Source organism: Apis florea, unplaced genomic scaffold, assembly GCF_048593485.1.
Source record: "Apis florea isolate Af1SG1 unplaced genomic scaffold, ASM4859348v1 contig_3775_pilon, whole genome shotgun sequence".
In the NCBI taxonomy this organism is placed as follows: Eukaryota; Metazoa; Arthropoda; class Insecta; order Hymenoptera; family Apidae; genus Apis; species Apis florea.
In genome coordinates, this window is record NW_028256848.1 from 71,436 (window position 1) to 91,819 (window position 20,384).

Consider the following 20,384-nt stretch of genomic DNA (forward strand, 5'->3'; position numbering starts at 1 on the left):
TTTTTCTTTTGGTTACGAATTTTTCAATCTTTGGAAATCATATTAAAGATTTTTGATAATTTTTTACTTTCAGTTCTGGAAGAAAATCCACTTTGCAAGGACAGTACATCTAACTGCAATTTAGTGGCACAAGCTCGGCTGTGCAGTTACCAGTTTTACCATCAGCTGTGCTGTCAATCGTGTTCCAGAGCTAAGCAAGATCTCGAATGAAAATCTGAAATTCTGTCGATCAACCAAATGTATCGTAAATGCAAATTTAAAGCATCGATGATTGATCGAATCATTGAACGTAACTTTATGATATTATACGTGTCGTAGAATTACTTACTCTTGCACTGCCTGATGAAAGATTTTTAACGCCAAGTTTTATGTATAGAAATGATATTAGATATTAGATTTCCTAAAGTAAATAATGAAATAATTATTATAAATAATCCATAGGTTTATGAATAAGCTTGGATTAAACTTTTATAAAAGTTAATAAATTATAACAATTGTCAACGTTTTATAACGTTTTGAAAAGTAGATTATTTATCGAATTATATACGTATAGCTTTAATTGTAATTTTATAGAAACGATGATATTAATGTATAATTATTTATGATTAATCTATCTGTGAAAATCGTTCGAGCTTTTTATTTAATATTGAAAATAAGTGTTAGATTAAATTAAAATGAAAGGAAAATTTAGTAAATTTTAATATTCAAAAGGAAATCACGAGATCGTCGACGAGAAATTATAGACTGATCGCATAAATTAACGCAACATTGGCATTTAATTTGTATTATTTTCCATAGTTATTATTTGCTATAATAAAGTTTATGCTTTCTATCTTCTTTCTTTCTTTCTTTCTTTCTTTCTTTTTTTTATTTCAACTATATAGAAAACAGCCATGTCAACAAAATGGAATCATCATTAAACAAGCCATATCAACGAAAGTACCAACATGATACTATTTACAATGCTAATAACACAACTAATTAAAAATTATTCACTACGCCTATCACATATTATAACGTAATAAATTATATGTACACATTTATCGTTTTGGATTATGACGGCAGTGATCGTAGAAGAGAATTGTCATATCACAAAACGAATAATTTTTAAAGTACAGAAATGCCTTGCTCAGTGGCAGCTAACTGACAAATGATTAGGATATCATTTGAATAATTTATAGGAAATGGTTTATTTTGCTTTTTCTGTGTGAAATGGACATAAATGAATATAATAATGTTGATAATTAATTATTCAATTTCTCAGCAAAGCAAAATTCCAGCAAGGCAATACTGTACATTCTTCATTTTACGCATCAACAGAAAAGTTTCTTTTAATCCATTAAGATAAACCATCGAGATAAACCGAACATTCACCAAAAATTATTTTCTAATTTAAAATTTCAATAATAATGACACGAATTGAGCAAAAAACTTAGCTCCATATTAAAATAAATAGAGAAACTGATTTTAACAAATTCCAAAGCTTAATTGGATCAAAAGAAAATAAATTGGCAATCGTAGAACCGATTAAAAAATTATACGAGAACTACAATAATAAACTAGATACGAGGATATAGTTCCTTTAGCAAGTTCAGAAATTATTCTGAATTTTCTAAATTTTCTTCAGCAGAAATTGTACTATTATCATGATTTTTGTACGCTGAAAAGAATGCTAAGGCTTTCATAAGTTGATAACTTTTGCTAATTGGGATGTTACTGTCGTACAAGCTTTTAGAGGCTTTGCAATCTACGTAGAACCACCAGTTGCACTTTAGAATCGTTTGGTCGAACAGGGTAGATTCAGGACAGAGGAAGCTCTTCATAATCAGACCATCATCTGTCAGTGCGCAGACATGAAACACCTAATTGTTCACGAAGAATGAAACAATTAAAAATGAAAAAATAAATAAATCTTTGTTTATATTATATAATTTAATAAGAATAAATTTACCATGCATCCAAGATCCTCGTCGGCATAAAGCCCTGGAAAATGCTTTTGATCACCGCAATAAAAGCTCGTGTCTGGAAGATCCACTCGGCTTGCGAAATTGTCATCGAAATTCTTATCGTATCCCATTGGATAATACTCACGAGGCGCATTCATTACTTTAGTGGCTCCAGAATTATATTTACTGAAAATATTAATAACGATAACAATTTATTGGGAAAAGAAAAAGAGGTATTGCAGAAAATCGAATGAAATATATATACATATATATTTTTTACTTTTTGTGTGGAGACATTGTTGTAGTCGTAGTGCTACTGCTCGCCGGTCCTTGCTGTTTTCGCATAAGTTGTTGCTGTCTGAGGAGAATAGCCGCTTCCAGAGCTTCCAAGGTGATGTTACTTGCTTCCGCGAGAGCTTTTAACGATGTCTCCATTCCCTGAATAGGCGCTAAAGACGGAAGTGACGATGGCAACGACGATGAGGATGGCATCGATTGTCGTTTATTGGTTTGCTGTTGTGATTTATTGAATTCAGCTGATTGAAGAGGCATTGGCTGAAGGGAAAGCAAAGTCATCTCGTTGACCGAGGAGGCAACTTCATCCCCGGGCAGAGGAAGCTAAATAATGTATCGAAGAGTATATATAAGAGTTAGTTAAAAACTATATCAATACTGCAGAACAAAATTTAAAAAGAAATTGGTACTATATAGAAAAAATTTTTGAATATTATAAGAAAATAAGATTGAAATCTACCTGATTGAAATCGTCTTTCGATACTTCATTATCAGAATCCTCTAAAATAGCTGGATTGTTGCTGATTCGATCAGTCAATTGAGCAGACGACTGTGGCATCGAGATAAAGGGTGGTAAGCCATCATTCGTTGATTTCGAAGTTTCTGGTTCTACGATGCTGCCAGTTGGTGGTATGGCAGCAACGATGTTTGGCAATTTTCCTGGAATTGCAGCTGCAACCGCGAGCATCTGTGGTGTCTATGGAATAAACATCAATTTTCAAGTCAAAGAATTGTTTTAACAATTTTAAGAAATAAAAAATCAGCATATCGATTCGAATTAATGAAAATTACCTGATCCCTTATCACTTGCATTGGAATGACCTGTTGATGCCTTTTATGTTGTTGAACCATCATTTGTTTTTGTTGTTGAAGTTTTTGTAATTGCTGCTGTCTCATGGCTTCCTGCTGTTGTAGCCTCTGTTGCTTCAACACTTGCAACGCGAAAGCTTCTTGTTGCAATTTCAATTGCTGCTTCTGTTTGGCTTCTTGCATCAATTGCTGTTGCCTCAATAAATCTTGCTGCGTTGCTGATAAGGAAGGTGCTGGTATGGTTCTAAGGACCGTGGAATTTTGTTGTACCACCAATTTTTGTCGTTCTGGTTGCTGAGCTATCGGCCTTGCTGCTCCAGGTGGCAAAGGTTTGAAAGGAGGCACTACTTGTCGAGTGTTTTGTGTGTGTTGTCTCTGATCATCTCGATTGGTCGCCTTAAACGAATCATTATCGATGTATCACAATTATATTATATCTTTTTTTAAAAGAATTTGTTTAAAAGGATGTGAATAATTTTTGGTAAAATTAATGTTGACTTTTAACTGAATTAGAAATAAAATTATACGTATTTATTTTTATAGCATTCCATTATTTGCATAAACATGAAATGGTGTTTCAAATGTCAATATACGGATGATTATGCATTTCGAAATTCTCTTGTCTAATATAATTAACGATCTCTTGTTTGTATTCAAATAACTATGCATTAAATCTACGAAAAAAAATAAAAAATAAAAATCTATCTATTGAATTAAATACATTATCGCGCTTAGTATATATTTAAAGAGAGACATAAAAACTTTAATTATGCATTAGAGTTATGTTTATATCATTGAAAAATTTTTTTAAATGTTTTTTTTTTTTTTTTTTTTTTTTTTTTTTAGGGGATCGAAGGATAAATAGCAAATAGATTTGTAAGTACAATTTACATAAAACTTATGAGATGAAACTCTTCAACATTTCTATTCTATTTAAGCTTTTAAGAACTAAAAAAAAATATGGTATATTAGAATAACGAAGAAAAGTGAGACATATTTTAAAAATTGAAAATATATATATCTAATTACTTTTGTGTAAATTACTAGGAATCATATGTTGATGATTAATGCATTTTGATCTTGTCCTATTTCATTCATCTTCTTTTTTTCTTATATCTATGAAAATTAAATGTACATGCATTAGTATGAGAATGAGAATTTAACTAGACTTAACGTGTTATTGTTGTGGAAAGTTTTACGTGAAGAGTTCACGCACTAATTACGATAAGATCGATCGCATATTTTCAGGCTTAATCGATATTTTAATAAACTTATCTAAAATTTGGACATGTGACTGCAATTTTCCTTCAATAAATTGTTAATATAATTTTTTAAAGATTATCGTTAAAGATATTGACATTTTTTTATCTCGTTTAAGAAGGAGCTATTAAGTATCAAAGAAGTTATTTATCTCCTCTTTTCTCGTTATAATAAATGCAGATTTGGATCACGATTACACAAAGAAAACAGTGTTGAGCATCATATTATATATGGATTCAATCGGAATGCAGTGAAAAAAAAGGAAAAAGAAAATCTTGCCATTATAAGAATCATGGATGGAATTGCTTTTTACATTCTTATTTATCCTAGATTTTCCTTGAACTACTTGTGTACAAGAAGGTACATACCTGCGTAGTGATATAGAATAAAAATTGACTTAGAAAAAATTGTCAATACCATTCGCATCAAATTTAATAATTTAAGAATTTCGCTTCTTTTCATCTCCTTTATTTAAAAGAAATATAACACGTTTCTACGTTTTCAATAGGCTTACCAAATTAGTGTAGGACGATGAACCAATTCTATTGGTCTGTACACTTCTTCTTTTTAAAGCCTCTACATTGGACAGGGATTGACCAAAGCCCAGCTCGTCGCCCACCGAAAATCCTGAAGTTAATAGTGATATTAATTGTACAAAGTTGTATCATAAAATTTCTAAATTTAAATTTAAATAAATCCATAATCTATAAATATTTCAAAGATTTTGTTTCGAGGCAAAAATTTATATAAAGAAATAAATTCTATATACTAAATGCTCTGATGATATTTTGATTAAAATATATCAATTTAATATTTGCAATTTATTTTAATATCTATCTACCTGGAAAACATGGTATAGAAATGATATTATTTTAAATAAAGCTTCCAGACATGCATTCATTTTTTATTTTAATTTTATATTAAATTATGTACATTATGTAAGTGACAAATACCGTTACTGAAAAAGAATGCGAGAAACCAGATCTTTTAGAAGATTGAAGAGAATTAAGCAATCACATATTACGCAAGAATCAACTTCTTTTCTCAATGTTCTATAAATCTGCAAATTTTTTAGAACGGTCCTTTTGATCTTTGACCAATTTTAATGTAAATTAAGTTTTTATTACACGTACCATCTTTCTGGCTTAAATGAATAATGTAATGTGTATAATATCCTTTCTTTCTTCTTATTTATCTTATTCATACTTGTCAAAGTAACAGTGACAGTAAATTGAAAAGAAAGATTTTTTTTTCTTTTAAAGAAAAAGATAATGTTTCATTTCACGCATGTTTCAAACTATTGATTAGGATCTTATGGTAATTCACTTTTTGTGCTTCGTTTCATAATATGTGTTTCATGAATTTCTTTTTAACAAGACAATGTACATAGTTATCGATTATTCAACGTTATGAATAAATGAATATTAATTCGATTCTATTTACATTTTCATTTTTGTGGATATTATATATGATGAATAAGCAGCAATAAAGAGGACAATATTTTACGTGAAATTTTAAATTTGAAATGTCACACACTCGATATAATCATTTTTCTATTTCAAAAATTATTGATTATTCAACAATTCAATTCTTGCATAATGCGCAATTAGTTGCACGAGATAACGCGCAAAACATCCGATCTTTTTTCTCTTCTTTTCTTCTGTCCAACGACATATATTGAAAAATCAGGCCGCCAAATAATAGACGTAGACAGTGGAAAGTATGTTATTTACAAATCCTGCAAGAAAGTGTAATAACTTACTACTCAACATAGAGAAATGTTAATTGATTCAAGCGACAGCGAAACAGCCAGAAGAAATGTGTCGATCTCTGAAAAGCGAATCGTTATACACATATTTGTTTGAAATATTAGTATTTTTTATATATATAAGCAATAGAAAAAATAAGTATTTACACTTTCTCTGTTTTATACACATCACATTATTTCAACGATATCCATTTTATATAGATAAATAATGCACATAAGAGTGTGTTAATACATACGATAGAATAGTACAAGCGATAGAATAGGAAAAAAATATTGTTAATCATAAATGTACAATATATTTACAAAACGCTTTCGATCGATTAATTATATTACGATGGAAGAATGATTAAATTGCTATTCAAGAATTTACAATGTCGACGGTATTCAGAGCAATTCGCTGTTTCGCGAAAAGTGTTTCGACCGGTTTGTTTCGACTCACCCAGGCCGACGTAGCCTTTGACACCTCCAAGATTTCGTACTCGAAATAGGCCGGATTTTTTGAAGGCGCAGTTAAGCACGAAACCAAAGTCCGACTGAAACACGCATGTCCCTAGTGTCTCCCGCCACGTGCATCCTGCAACCAAACCGGAAGAGAAGAACAACTATGGATCGATCCCTGTTCCGATCCAGCTTCTGATTTCATTGTTAATTAATTCCTCTATTGTATCGTGACTCAATGATATGCAAATTAATTTCGAGATCAATATTAAAATAATTATTAATATTCGACGAAAAATTACTAAATACTTATCGAACAATGAAAACATTGAAACAACGATGAAAAATTATCAAACGCTCGATTATTTTTATTAGTTGAATGAATGAGGTGTACTTTTCTCTTCTACTTACTTCTTTTTATTTTCTTTGTTTTATTTTCTTAAAAGATTAGCGGTTCGTTGTTATTTTAGGAAATCGGCGATAAATTTTCAGAAACAATAGGAGAACTTTCTCAGAGAAAGTTCAACGTTTTTTAAACCGGATTTTTCGACATAAAAGTATGAAGTCGACGCGACACCGCGATGAAAATTTGCGTTCTTCTTATTATTCTGAATTTAATCAGTTATTTGATCGACTCGATCTCGACTAAAATTGAAATGAAAATAAAAATTTCTAATAAATACGGGGGCAGATTTAATCCACGATTCTGTAATCTGTGCTATTGACCCTTGTCCGTGAATAGTCTTGTTATCGTAAACGACGATCTCATCGAGCACGATAACCTTGATTGTAATTAGTGATTTTTTCACGAACGACATTGATACGATCGTTTTAATTCAGTCACGTTTTTTATGACGTTAACGCAATGTCGTAGTTAATTTTCGTATAAATAGCACGTTAACGAAGTTTTTCTTTTTTCAGATCAAGATAATTAAAGATGGAATAAAGATACTATTATTTTAAGAATAATTGAAACATTTAATCGTATTTTATTATAGCAAGTAAAATTCGAATAATTAATTGGAAGATCCTTTCGATAATTTAAAAAAGAAATCAAATTTGTAAATACGAAACAAATAGAAATTAATTTTTACATAAAATATTCATGTATATATTTCATAAGGGAAATAAAAAAATAAACTAATTATTTTTAAATACGTCCACAAGATGCATTGTCCAGAATTTAAATATTTTTAGATATAGTTAAATACATATATATTTTTTATAATCAATTATTGGATAAGTGGAGAAGTTTAAATAATTGACGTTTTACTGTAGAAAATAACTTTCGTTTTCCTCTCCAAGGAAACCAATTTTAGTGAAATCAGTGTTTAAGTGTTACAAATTACAAATCTTTTTCCATTACATCTGCACCAAGTTGTCATCGACTATATAATTTTCTCCATCGAGATGACTCAATCGTTTAAGGTAATGATATTCGCTCAAACAAAATCTTCGTTGATATTCGTGATCTCTCACAACGTACAAAAAATTGAAATCACACGCAGATTTTGAAGAAAGTTCAAACAGATGAATCGTGTAAGAGCATGCAAATTATAGTCTTATATTAGTTTAGTCAAAAACATCACACCATCGTTTGACACATATTGATTTAAATAAAATATCACAGATAATGCATAGAATTTCTTGTTGTTCGTGACACGCGTGCTCAATTATTAATTGCAAAAGATATCAGAGATTTTATTTTTTTGGAGTTCAATCATCGTGATTAGGTAAAGAAGAAGAAAGATATTGAAAGAAATGTTCCAAAGAAATATATATACTTCCGGAACTCGAGTTCGGAGAAGATTTGCCAACGTGCCATTGGGCCACAGCCTACTGACCCACTTGAAGAGTCCAATCAACCTTTCGACTGGCCACGACTGGCCACGTTCCATACTTCAAAATCAGTTCCGTGTCTCAAAATTCTTGGTAATTCTGCTCTTTCGAAATCAAACGAGTAAAGATTGCGACATTGTAACAGTTTTGTAAAATTAACTTTACGATCTGTATAATTAATAGTCAATAGCTCTTTCTTTAGTTACTTTCTTTTTTATACGTTTTTTTTTTTCGATTTTACTTCATATTCTAAATGGAATTTTTTTTCATCTCGTCATTGCATTAATGAATGAAATTGACTTAATTATAGAGATGCAATGGTAAGTATAATCTATAAATTGCAGGAAAAATAAATGATTATTTTTTCGAAAAATAAATTTCTTCTTATAAAAATATCAAGTTTTATAAGTATTGAAGTGATTCTATTTGAATTAAAATGTTAATTATAATTTATAACTATTTAAATTAATTAATAGATGTTTTTAATGCACGTTAGTTATGATATATTTACATGTATTAACATCTCAATTGTATATTTAAATTGTAACTTTGGACTAAATGCAAATTCACTTTCTTAATACTTTTGTGATCGCTGAATATATTTTCTACTTCTTTTATGTCCTTAGCCTATATTTCTTGTGCCATAATTCTATGTAACATTTTACAAATGGAGAAGAAAGTTATTACGTTTAATATTCTACGTTTCATACAACGTTTCACAATAAATGAAAAGATCGAAGATGATGAAATTTTACGAGTACGTTTTGTATTATCTGAAAATGATGATTTAAAAATATAATAAAAAACGTTTCATAGACGTTTCAATTCGAATATTCAGCTTACGTTGCATGAATGTAGTGAAATTTTCAAACGAGAAAGCTCAAGCCTACATGTTGACCGAATTACTGAAGAATAAAGTCACAGATTATTCTTAAGAAGAACGTTATTTAACGAACGATTGTATCAAAAAATATAAAAGTTCCAATAAACTTTGAAACATTTAAAAATTATTTGAATAATATTAAATATAATTTATTTGAATAGCTAAATGATATTTTGCATTTGGAAAAATATTTCTTGAAAAATTTTCTCATAAGATTTTTATTAATTATCAAAAATAAAAAAAACTTTTTATAATTAACTGTCTTATTAAAATATAATTCATCATTTCAATTCAAACTACTATTTATTTTGAATTCAAATAAAATATATTTAAATCTTATATTTTAAATTATGTAACTTCTCAAAATCACAATAATTCTTTCTGATTTTTTTTAGACAAATTTTGCATAAAATTTACTTTTTTTTTGTTTCATTTTAAGGAATTCCAGTCCTGTTCCAAAAATTGGGTCAAATTCTAATCTCTTTCAAGATTCTATTCACTGGTAAGATCGGGGACAATGATTTTGATCGTAAAAATTTCAAGAATACTTTCACTGTTCCTTTTCAAGAGCAATCCCAGTCACGCAGTCTAATTATACAAAATTGTATGAATGGAGAATTAAATTCACTTTTCTTTATCTGTCATCGTTTCTTGATTTTATGTGAAACGACACAACGATTCGTTCTTAATGGAGTAAACCTGCGCAATACTTTCCCACGAACGCGGCCTTTACCTTTACCTTGAGAACGGTACTCTCCTTTACAATTGCCACTCTCACAATCGCAGCTCATTTGTCACCGAATTTTTTTTCTGATTTCGAAAAAATTCGACAAGATTTTAATAAATAGTCAACGACATAAAATGAAAAGAAATGAATCGTGAAATCTTATAACTGAAAATTAAGTGAAATTTATTCTTTTTTATTTACATGCACCAAATACTTTTTTTTTTACTGTCCGAATCTAAATCGTCATTAACGAAAGAATAAATTAATCGTTGAAGATGTTGAAAATATAAAACGATATTTCTTCATTTTTTTTTTTGAATATAAATAATTTATTACTTGCGTAGAGAAATCGTCTTCGTTTCTCTTCGCTATTGACATCAAATATTTTTACACGAAAAGAAGAGGAGATGAGGAAGAATTTGAAGATCATCTTCTATCATTTGAAGAAGTGATAGAAAGAGAACCATATGTAGAAAGTGACCAGTTGGATACGAAAACGCTCACATAGACTCGTTGCTGACCCGATTCCCCAAATAACACCTAACTGTCGAAAACTTGGTGGAAACATTATTAGAATCCGACGAGTATCATCCTATAACAATCTGTGCCTCTGTATCCGTTTTGAAAGCTGCTTCCTCGTCGAATAAATCGATCCAGTGAACAGAAACCACAGTTGATACACAAAACACAATTTGTTACAGCGTTTTTTCTTTTCTTACACGAAACCTTCTCTTTTCTTACAACAATCTATCTTCGTCAAATGATATTCCATTTAATCTAACGAACATTAATTATAGAGAAACTGAATCTTTATTACAACTTTTCCTTTCTAAAAGAAAACTAATCCTTGAATCTTTAAATTGTCATAAGATCATTCTCCTCCTTGCATTCTTTATGCAAATTTTCTCGACACCTCGTACTTATATAAAACTCGTCATCTTATCACAATCCAATTAATTACCATTTCCAACGTGAAAGTCATTTTTTCGATAAATATACAGAGAAAGTAGGAATGACAAGCGTATTACACGCTGTCAACGAAAAATATAATCGTAACAGCAGTAAAAGTTTCCACGACCCATATATACGTCTCTTATTATTTTCGAGTATTGCTATATTGTTGAATTGCTCGAAAATATATATACAATTTCGTTTGACACGCGCGATTCACTCGATGATTTCGATCCCCTTTCTCGATTCCTGTTTATAATCGTCGACACAATTGTCGACACGGGCAAAGTAATTGCTTACTTTCGTCGCTTGCTTTCGTTCTATTTCTCTCGCATCGATATTTTTATCAATGTTGAACCGATGTTTTTTACACTTTCTAGTTCGAACTAATGTGATACGATCGACTTTACTGTTACTTTTCCTCTTCAATGATTCTATCCTCGTCGCGTCGCGGCCATTCAATTGCGTTTATGCATATCATTTAATGCACTGTTCCATTCGTGAATATATCGTGTTTCGCGTGAATGTAAACGCTACGATTGAATAATTTTCTTGATGAAGAAGAGGATGTAATTGCGAGAATTTATTTTATTCTTCCTTTTTTTGTTTTTTTTTTTCGATACAGAGAAAGAATGATAATAAATAAAAAAAATCAAGTAAAAAGATTTGAGGATTATCCATGTTACGAAACGTTTTATATCATGTTGCATAAACATAAATATATTATGTTTATATAATAATATATAAAGTATATAAGTTATGATATATAAATATATAAGTGTATTTTATCTGTAATTCGTCTTTAAAAAAACTTTTTTGAGAAACTTTAATTATATTCTCTATCAATCAAGTATTTCTACTAATTTGCTATTTAACTTTCTCTTGTTATATCATAATCAAAGCACGAATACTTAAATTTTTTCGTTAATATGATAAAACTATGATTATTACAGTATAATGTATCTTTTTTTGTTTCCTTAAAAATTATAAAATAAATTAAAGTAAATTTCATTTTAATAAGCAGAGTTCTGCTTAAGATTTCTATTGAAAAATATATAACATAACAAAAGTAATTATCAACAGCCATGGAAGATTGTTTTTGATGTTATATTGAAGTATAATTATTGTTGAAATTATAAATATTGTATACAGAATTTTGGTATCTCATATTTTTATTTTATTTCATATTCCTATTCTTTCCTTTGAATGAAACATTATAATGGATATTGATGTAGTAAAGAAAATATTATATATATATATAATTGAATATACATAATTAATATATTGATAATTGCGAATAAATAAATAAGAAATAAAATCAATTTTGATTTCTTCCTAAGTTTGATTTTTTTATAATTATCGTTGAGAAATTGAATATTAATTAATATTTGGTATTTTACAACTTATTTACATTATCTTATATATCTTATATATATATATATATATATATATATATACATTTTTGAAATCTTTTATATAATTCCTTATTCGATTTTTATTATAATTAGTGAAAGAAGTTTCAGCTGAAAAAACTTTGATATTTCAAAATTTTCACATCTATTGCAAATATAATAATTACCTAAACAAAACAAAGATTTATTTCTAATATATTTTCTAAAATTTTATCTGTAAATTTTATTATAAGCTACATTCGTAGTACTGTAATATCGCGACGCATGATGCAAAACCACACATCGGTCATGCTTAAGTTGTGGAGAAGAGGACCGTGAAATTAATGAAAATTACTTCTTCTTAGCCCACGAAAAGCCATAGTAGCAGGATACGTATGTAGTGCGGTTAAAAACGCAATATTTTCCACATTTTTCGATACGAAAAATCATATTTACAATGATCCATGTATTGAAATGAGAGGAATATAGCTTATATCTAGAGAAGTACTAAGCTATTATCAATGAAAGACGATTATTTGAAGATCCAATAGTGTAGTCCAATAATAATAAGATCGAGTGATAAGGAAAAAGTAGTATACAATGGTGTCAGTCAAGATAGATATGGGTTCGATAGCACAGAATATAAAATGCTTTGATACAAAGCGTGAATGGTGGGAAAAAAGGCCCAAAAACCGAGAAAGAGTATTGTAAGATACTAGTTTCCAATCCTTACATATACCATCATTTATTAGATCAAACAGAGAAAAATGAAATTAAATATATTGGAAACTAGTTGTTGAATATTTAAACATAATTTTGATATATGAGTCTCATATCATAAAAAGATTCTGTGATTGTGACAAAAAAACTTGTGTAATATATTTTAATGGTCAGAAACTTTTAGATCGAGACTTGTGCTGAACGCTTAAATATTCATGTGATATAAATCGAATATTTAAATATTTGCACATGAATATCCAAATATCTTAATTATGCTCTCGAAAACACAGCTTCCATTTTAAGTAAATATGTATTTTCAACACGATCTTCTTCATATTAATTTCTCACATTAATCGATATAGAAACTTTACTCTCTAGAATTTTTTTAGCGATAATTATATATGATAATGTTACGTCCACACTTTCACCTTTCTTTTATGAACTTCCAAGCTCTACACAAAACGTTACGAAATCACCAATGAAACGATATCAAAAATTCTGGAAGAATCATTTACTAAATTCTAAACTCGATCGTCGACTATCTGATTTTAATATCCAATCCAATCAACTATAATACCTCCTATGAATAATTACATACAAATTAAAAACACGAGCACGATATACAATTATGAGAAAATACACATGTCAAATTCAGAAGCTGCATCTTAAAATTTGAAACAAATAACTGTTCTACGTACCGACAACTACGAAGAGGAATAAGGTCGTGGCAATCTTCATACTTGTCTATCCAGTTTTACTTATCGTTTAGTTTTGTCAATAAAAATAGTCGATAATTGTCTCGAAACGTTCCCCAAACGTCTCCTCTTCGAGGATTCTTCAACCGTTTCACCGTTAGATAATTATTCTCGTAATCGCGATGATCGAAGAAGGCAAAATCCGCGAAATTACGAGCCTTCGATGATATTCCACGACAGAAAGATAAAAAGATACGACAGGTTACTCGTTCTCGCGGACACTAATACTGTATGGATATGTTCCTCGAAGGCGAGCACGCTTTCAGACCCCATCTGGTTTCCAGGGACGGCTGAAACTTGGCTCCACTTTCCAGATCCCCCTCCCATTCTCTTCTCGCCATCGTGGAAAACGTTTGATAATTGGTGATTACATATGCGGCTAAAATATATCCATGTTAAACGTGCATGAAAATGTTCGAGGAATATTTCATGTAAGATTTTTATCGTTTATTATCGTTAAAATAAATTCGTTCAAGTCCGTGATTTTATTGAAAAATTTTAATTCGTTACTCGAATTATTGAATTTTTCGAGCTGATGATATCTCAAATATTTTTTTAAAATTGGAAAGAAAGTATCGTCTCTTTTTTGAGAAAGGGATTGTCACTATCACTTATTAATTCTATCTTGCAATTCTCGCTGTTATTAATATTCGATCATATTCCTTGATCTCCAGTATTCTTTTTTAAAATTGGAATTATCTTTTTCTTTGTAAAGAAACATCGGCGTCTGAAATATCTTGACTCCAATTTCCAAGTAGGAATTGAAACTTGCGAGGTTTAAGTTCGCAAAAGTGATATTTCTATTTGTAGAAATTGTTTAAGAATATTAGAAATTACACAGGTGCCTTGTTTCCTGAGAGGAGACGGTCCTGTCCAAGTCCCCACCAAGCTTGAACGGGAACGGTTTGCTCATAGGCTCGATACGCGCACGTTCGAAGCGGCTATGAGTAAAATCCTGTCGAAGTGTCGGTGACCCACTCGGATGAAACGATAACGGGATCGTCGTGCGTTCATTCACGAGCGAATTGATCGACAGGTTGGGAGGATCGACTGGTTTTTAGGTCTTCGAAAGATTTGACAAAACAACTCTATCTACAGATTTTTATCTCCTCTCTCTGGTTTCTTCGAAATTGATTGTATCCTCGTTCTATCAACGTTACGCTGCATCAAATAATTTTAGTAATAATTAGTAACATAACGAAAAAATTAACATAACGATTCGATTCTAGTTGTGCGTATGTTTGATTGAAATATTGCCTTTATGTGTGTATAAATAAATATTTTTTTAAGTAGTTTTAAAAAAGATTAAAGAGTAAAATGGAATATGAAATAGAAGAATTAAAAGTTTAAATCAAGAAACTTGTTTAATCATTGATATATTAATTAAAAAAATTATTTTACTTGGTCTTTAAATGATAATTGATAATTGAAATTAGAAATTTTTTTATATTCTAGAGTTTTATGAAATTGAATAGGGATAATAAATTCCAATTTGATTATATTTATTTTAATTATCGTAAAATTGTTTTAACTGTTTTCAGATATCTATGATTGGATCAAGTTTGCTATGGATCAAGTTTTAAATACGAGTGATGTAATAGTAAAACATTCCGTTACACCGATTTTACAGTGAAATCGTGCCTCTTATTTTGTATAGGTGTGTTAAGAAACATGGTCATGCAGTTCTTGATCATTTTTAAATTAAACAGATTGTTGTTTCGACATTACTTATAAATTAATAGAAATACATCAATATATTATGGAAGAAAACTATGTAGTTAAATCCAAACACGTTTACTTGATGCTTAAAGTTTAACGCCAGAGATATTATTATGCACTTGGCCGTGTGAATGTCAAGTGTAGATCAAGGTTTAATGGTTGCTTTTGTCCATCTTTTATTCTTAATTCTTCTTTATTTAATAAAATATTGATAATTCATTAATTTAAATAATTTTTATGTTGTATGCTTTCACAATAATAATTTACACTTCTTATAATAGAAATATTCAATTGAAATATAATGATAATAAATATTAAGAAAAAAATTAATAGTGAGAAATCTTTTCCTTTAATTTTGTTTAGTTCTGTTAATTCAAGTTCTGTATATCCGATTGAAATATATATATATTTTTTTATAGATATATTTTAGATATAAATTTTTATTGGTAAGAAAATTAAAAAATAGTAAAATACGAAAGAAAAGTTGAAAGTTTCATTCAAGAAACTCGTGTAATGATATATGATTAATCTTTTGAAATTTTATAACGAAAATATTCCTATCCTATCTGCTTTTTTTAAATTTTATGGTAAGTTTGATTCAAAAAATTCATGTAATCATATATAATTAGTCTTTTGAAATTTTATAATAAAATATATTTTCATATATTGTTACTTCTTTTAAAACTGTATAATTATTTTTATATCGCTATTTCTATAATCTTCTCTCATTGATATTTTTACTTGAAAATGAATAATACAATTTTAGATATAAACTCAATTTTCTTTTAGTAAATGAAATCTTGTTATGTTTATCTTTAATGCTTTGTTAAGCATAATGAAATGCACTTTCTTTCATTACATTTCTTCAATATCATGTATATTTTAATATCTAATCTTCCGCATTTCTTTTTCTTCCATCATAAATGATGTTTATATTCTTCCATTTTTTATTATCATTATCTGCTTTAATCTTGAATAAACAGAAAAATATAGAATTGATTAATATTTAAAAATTAATAAATATCATAATTATCTTAATTATGTATTTTTAAATAATATCAAAGAAATAAAGATATTTTGAAGTAAGTTATTTGAAAAATTAGATAGTTTTTACTAAAAATAGTTTAGAATTATTGGAACTTAAACAAGTAATTTATAAGGATTACTTTATCTATAATCTTTGTGTATTATATAAATAATAATTTTAATAATAAATACTATCAATTAATTTTATTATTTTTAACACAAAACAATTTTAATTTTGATTTAATTACATCATTATATAATCCTTTTAAAATGAATATTTATTTTTTATAATACTGGTTTTTAGAAAATAAAAAAGCAACAAAAAATAAAATATAAAAGATAATAATAAAAACTTATCTTAAAAAAAGAGTTAATTATAGTTTTAATGTTTATCAAACAGAATGATCTACTAATCATACTTCTGCTGACTCTTTCCCAATGTCAGGAGCTCTTATTGTTAGTATCTCATCACTCATTCTAATCAGATTCGTGAAAATATCGTGACGTCGTGATATGAATATCTCTGATAAAAATAGCAAGCATGTGCTTCATCTAAAAATTGATAATTCGAATTAATTATATCAGATAATGAAAGAGATCTTGCAAATAAAAATATTTTATGACATTCTGGAGAAATAATTAATTTAATATTCTTATACCTGATTCTTATCTTAAAAATTAAGATGGAAATAAACATTTGTTGTACTAATTATATTTAGATTGATCATTCTTTTTTAACAATAATGATAATTATCACAATGTGAAATCATAAACTACATTTATCTTCGTTTATCCTCCCATAATCGTTAGAATTTTATTTTTGTCCAAAGAAGTACAGTATCTGCCATCTATAGCTGAAAATTAAAACATAACTGTTAGACTTTAATTCATTTCTAGCTCTTGATAAGCATCATTTTTACATTTAATTATTTCTTTCTTTTTACACATTTGAAATGTTGTGTAAAATAATATTCGTACCAATTTTTGTACGTTTATCAAAACTACACCACAATTCTTTTAAAATTATTAATAAACCGAGAATATTTGTACAAAAAGAAAGTTGACATTTTTATAAATACGATTAAAAATATCGAATCTAAAACAATGTGTGATTTCATTCACAAAGCAGTTCAAATTGTAACCACTAGCTCTGGTTTTGGATTTTCCATATATATTTGTGTCTTACAATGTTTCCTATAAATACTTCAGAGGGCTATTTTAAAATTGAGCATGCCTCTAACAAGAATTTTCGCGGTGGATGCAATGCATTCGCGGCACGTATGTATCAGAGAAGCAGCATCGATCGTTATGCAAGAATGGCGCCGATTTGACTCTCTTTATTTAAATTAATTTCCTCGTTTGTTTCGGTATCACCCATTGTATGTTTATGCCTTTCGCCATCTAAAGATAAACCTTCGTTATAAGCGTTGCATTCTCTTATCATCGTACGAATACGGATGATGTACGCTTTGCATTCGCAAAGATGATCTCTCACGTTATCGGCGGGCATTAAAAATAGCCTGTGACGATTCAAAACATTTCAATTTGGTCTTTTCATCGATAATTATAATCGTCTTTTCAGAGAATCGTGGATGGACGCGAATGGTGATCGTGTCACAGAGGGGTTCCATACCCCCGCAATTATTCTATCTATTGATTTTATGATCCGGCTGTGAACAGAAAAAGACAAGCGCTCGATGGTAAATTATAGTTACTCCAATTGTTCGATTTCGTGCTCTCTTTGATATACATCGTACACAATAATAAGTAATATTGTTCGAGATGTATATACAATTTTGATTTAATACGTAGAAAGTTCGTTTTCGTCCCTTCTTTCAAGGACATCTGGTTCTCTGACCGGTTAATTATCTGTGTTAATTTATGTCCTGAATATTAAATTGTATTTCATATGAACGAATTACAATGTAATTTGTCTTGTGTATTAATATTGTGGATTTTTCATCAAATAATAATTTCCATATTTCAAAATTTCTTATTTATGATATACATTAAGTATCGTTGTTACGTGAAATGTCTTACAGATGTTATACATTGAAATTTCAATTCGATCAATAAGATGAATAATTACAATTTTTTAATCTGAATCAATGTCGATCAAAAAGGGGTTCATAGTACTCTCGATGGCTTAATGATTTTTATATGCACAATTTAATCGGTATAATTACTCTGTTTAACATTCAAACTGATTTCTAAGAGCACACGGCTGCAATTCGTTGACGGTCTTCTTTGATAACGCAAGAAAGAAAAACCTTCTTGCGAATGATCATAACACTAACTCCTCTGTCCGACATTTAATTAACTCCGTTTTGCCGTACCCAGAAACGAAACTGTATGACCATCTATATTATATTTAGTATTAAAAAATTCTTTAAAGAATATCTGCTTTCCTCGGAAATGAATGAAACCTTATAAAAGATTTAATGAAGTAAAGACAAAAACCATATTAATGATAAGTAAAAGTTAACTATTAACCATTTTAAAAAATAAATTTATAAAATATTTTGAAACGTTAATTATTAACAAAATTTAAAAATTGTGTATATAAATACCTACCTTAATATTTAACCTAGTATAAAGTTTGTGTCCAGTTAAGTCTAGTTGATTGGATAAAAAAGACATCAATTATTGGTCCATCTCGGGGAACGTAATAGTTCATTCACCTCGAGATAATTCGATGAACTTGTGGCGACCTCTATGCAACGACACAAATGCACACGAACCTGCTTTCCATTGATATTTTCTTTTTCTCTTGAATTTTTCTACATTTCATTAAAGATATAACGAACCGCAATAAAAAAATATCATTTCTGCAAAATTTGATATACCTATAAATCACAATATCAAAGAAATTAAAGAATAAATACTCATACAAAGAGAGTAATCATCACTTAAGTTACTAATTAAAATTATTAAATACCTGGAAATCGGGCCAAAAAAATCAAGACAATTGAAAATAAAATAAATTGTTCGTCGTTTCTGTTGAATTGAATTACAAGTCCTGACTAATCCTAATAAGTACATTGTTATTCTCTTATTGAACCCATGTCCTTTGTGCCCTGCATCCTTGAGAGAAGTGTGCACACGCTTAGCACACGTATCGAACGTTTATCGTTGTCGTGCTTGAAATTATTTATCAACACGAATGTGCCGCGTTGTATACGAAAAATATATGTACGATGCATTATTTATCGAATACCTGCATATCAACAAAATTCTTACCAAACCGTGTCTATGCGTTCGAGGATTGTTCCAGATTCTGTAACTATTTCTGTATCACACGGGAGAATTATCTGTGGAATAAAAGACTTTATATATTTAATAAGACTTTAATACGATCTAAACTTAATTATATAACTTTATCTTAATGTAATGGATTAAATCATCATCGATAAATGATCCTTTTTAATATTATTATTCTTGAATGTTCGATTTTATATTTAAAAATTTCTTCATTGTTATATAACATTTTATAAATATTCAGGCGAAAATTCAACTCATTTTCATCGTACAATAATATTCATTTTTCATACAATAGTTTTATTATTTCACACTTTAAATCAGTATATAACTCTCTATCATATCTATTATCATTATTGTATTTCTATGCATACTTTTATCATTACTATTGTTTCTTACCTTAAATCGAAGCATTCATTTATTCCAAAGATATCGAACGAAGTTGAATGTCTTGCGATGAAGGAAGTCGCGCAGTTCATCGTTAACAGTGTCTCGAAGGTATGGCGCCAAACAGACGCCGACTTCAAAATACGGCGCATGCGTACCGGCAAGAGTACATCGATTGTAAACAAAACCGGAGGCAACCGCGTGGTTTGACC

The 20,384-nt window shown here is 29.0% G+C and overlaps 2 protein-coding genes and 1 long non-coding RNA gene across 7 annotated transcripts in view; 1 reads left to right on the forward strand and 2 right to left on the reverse strand.

Moving 5' to 3' along the window:
- LOC100863865 (thrombospondin type-1 domain-containing protein 4) overlaps positions 1-832 on the forward strand; it is a 25,784-nt gene extending 24,952 nt beyond the window's left edge. For all 4 annotated transcript variants that reach the window (XM_086915411.1, XM_031919559.2, XM_086915413.1 and 1 more), the window contains exon 14: positions 74-832. In XM_086915411.1, coding sequence (XP_086771537.1) covers positions 74-210 — 137 coding nt within the window. In that variant the 3' untranslated portion in view covers positions 211-832. The remainder of the gene's footprint in view (positions 1-73) is intronic.
- Positions 758-14,056, reverse strand: mtg (mind the gap). Of its 2 annotated transcripts, XM_031919561.2 has the most exons (8): positions 13,726-14,046; positions 6,518-6,652; positions 4,825-4,937; positions 3,033-3,446; positions 2,701-2,937; positions 2,227-2,564; positions 1,952-2,132; positions 758-1,862 (listed from the first exon to the last, which is right to left on the reverse strand). In XM_031919561.2, the coding sequence occupies exons 1-8, from the start codon at positions 13,763-13,765 to the stop codon at positions 1,599-1,601; spliced, it is 1,722 nt and encodes a 573-aa protein (XP_031775421.1). In that variant the 5' UTR covers positions 13,766-14,046; the 3' UTR covers positions 758-1,598. The 2 variants fall into 2 exon arrangements, with proteins under 2 accessions (XP_031775421.1, XP_086771540.1); XM_086915414.1 differs by lacking the exon at positions 6,518-6,652 and having other exon boundaries at positions 13,726-14,056.
- A 2,846-nt stretch (positions 14,057-16,902) lies between these two features.
- Positions 16,903-19,302, reverse strand: LOC147656400 (uncharacterized). The gene is made up of 3 exons (XR_015294505.1): positions 19,102-19,302; positions 17,187-17,381; positions 16,903-17,079 (listed from the first exon to the last, which is right to left on the reverse strand). It is a non-coding gene; the product is annotated as an uncharacterized LOC147656400 (long non-coding RNA).
- Positions 19,303-20,384: the final 1,082 nt, after the last annotated feature.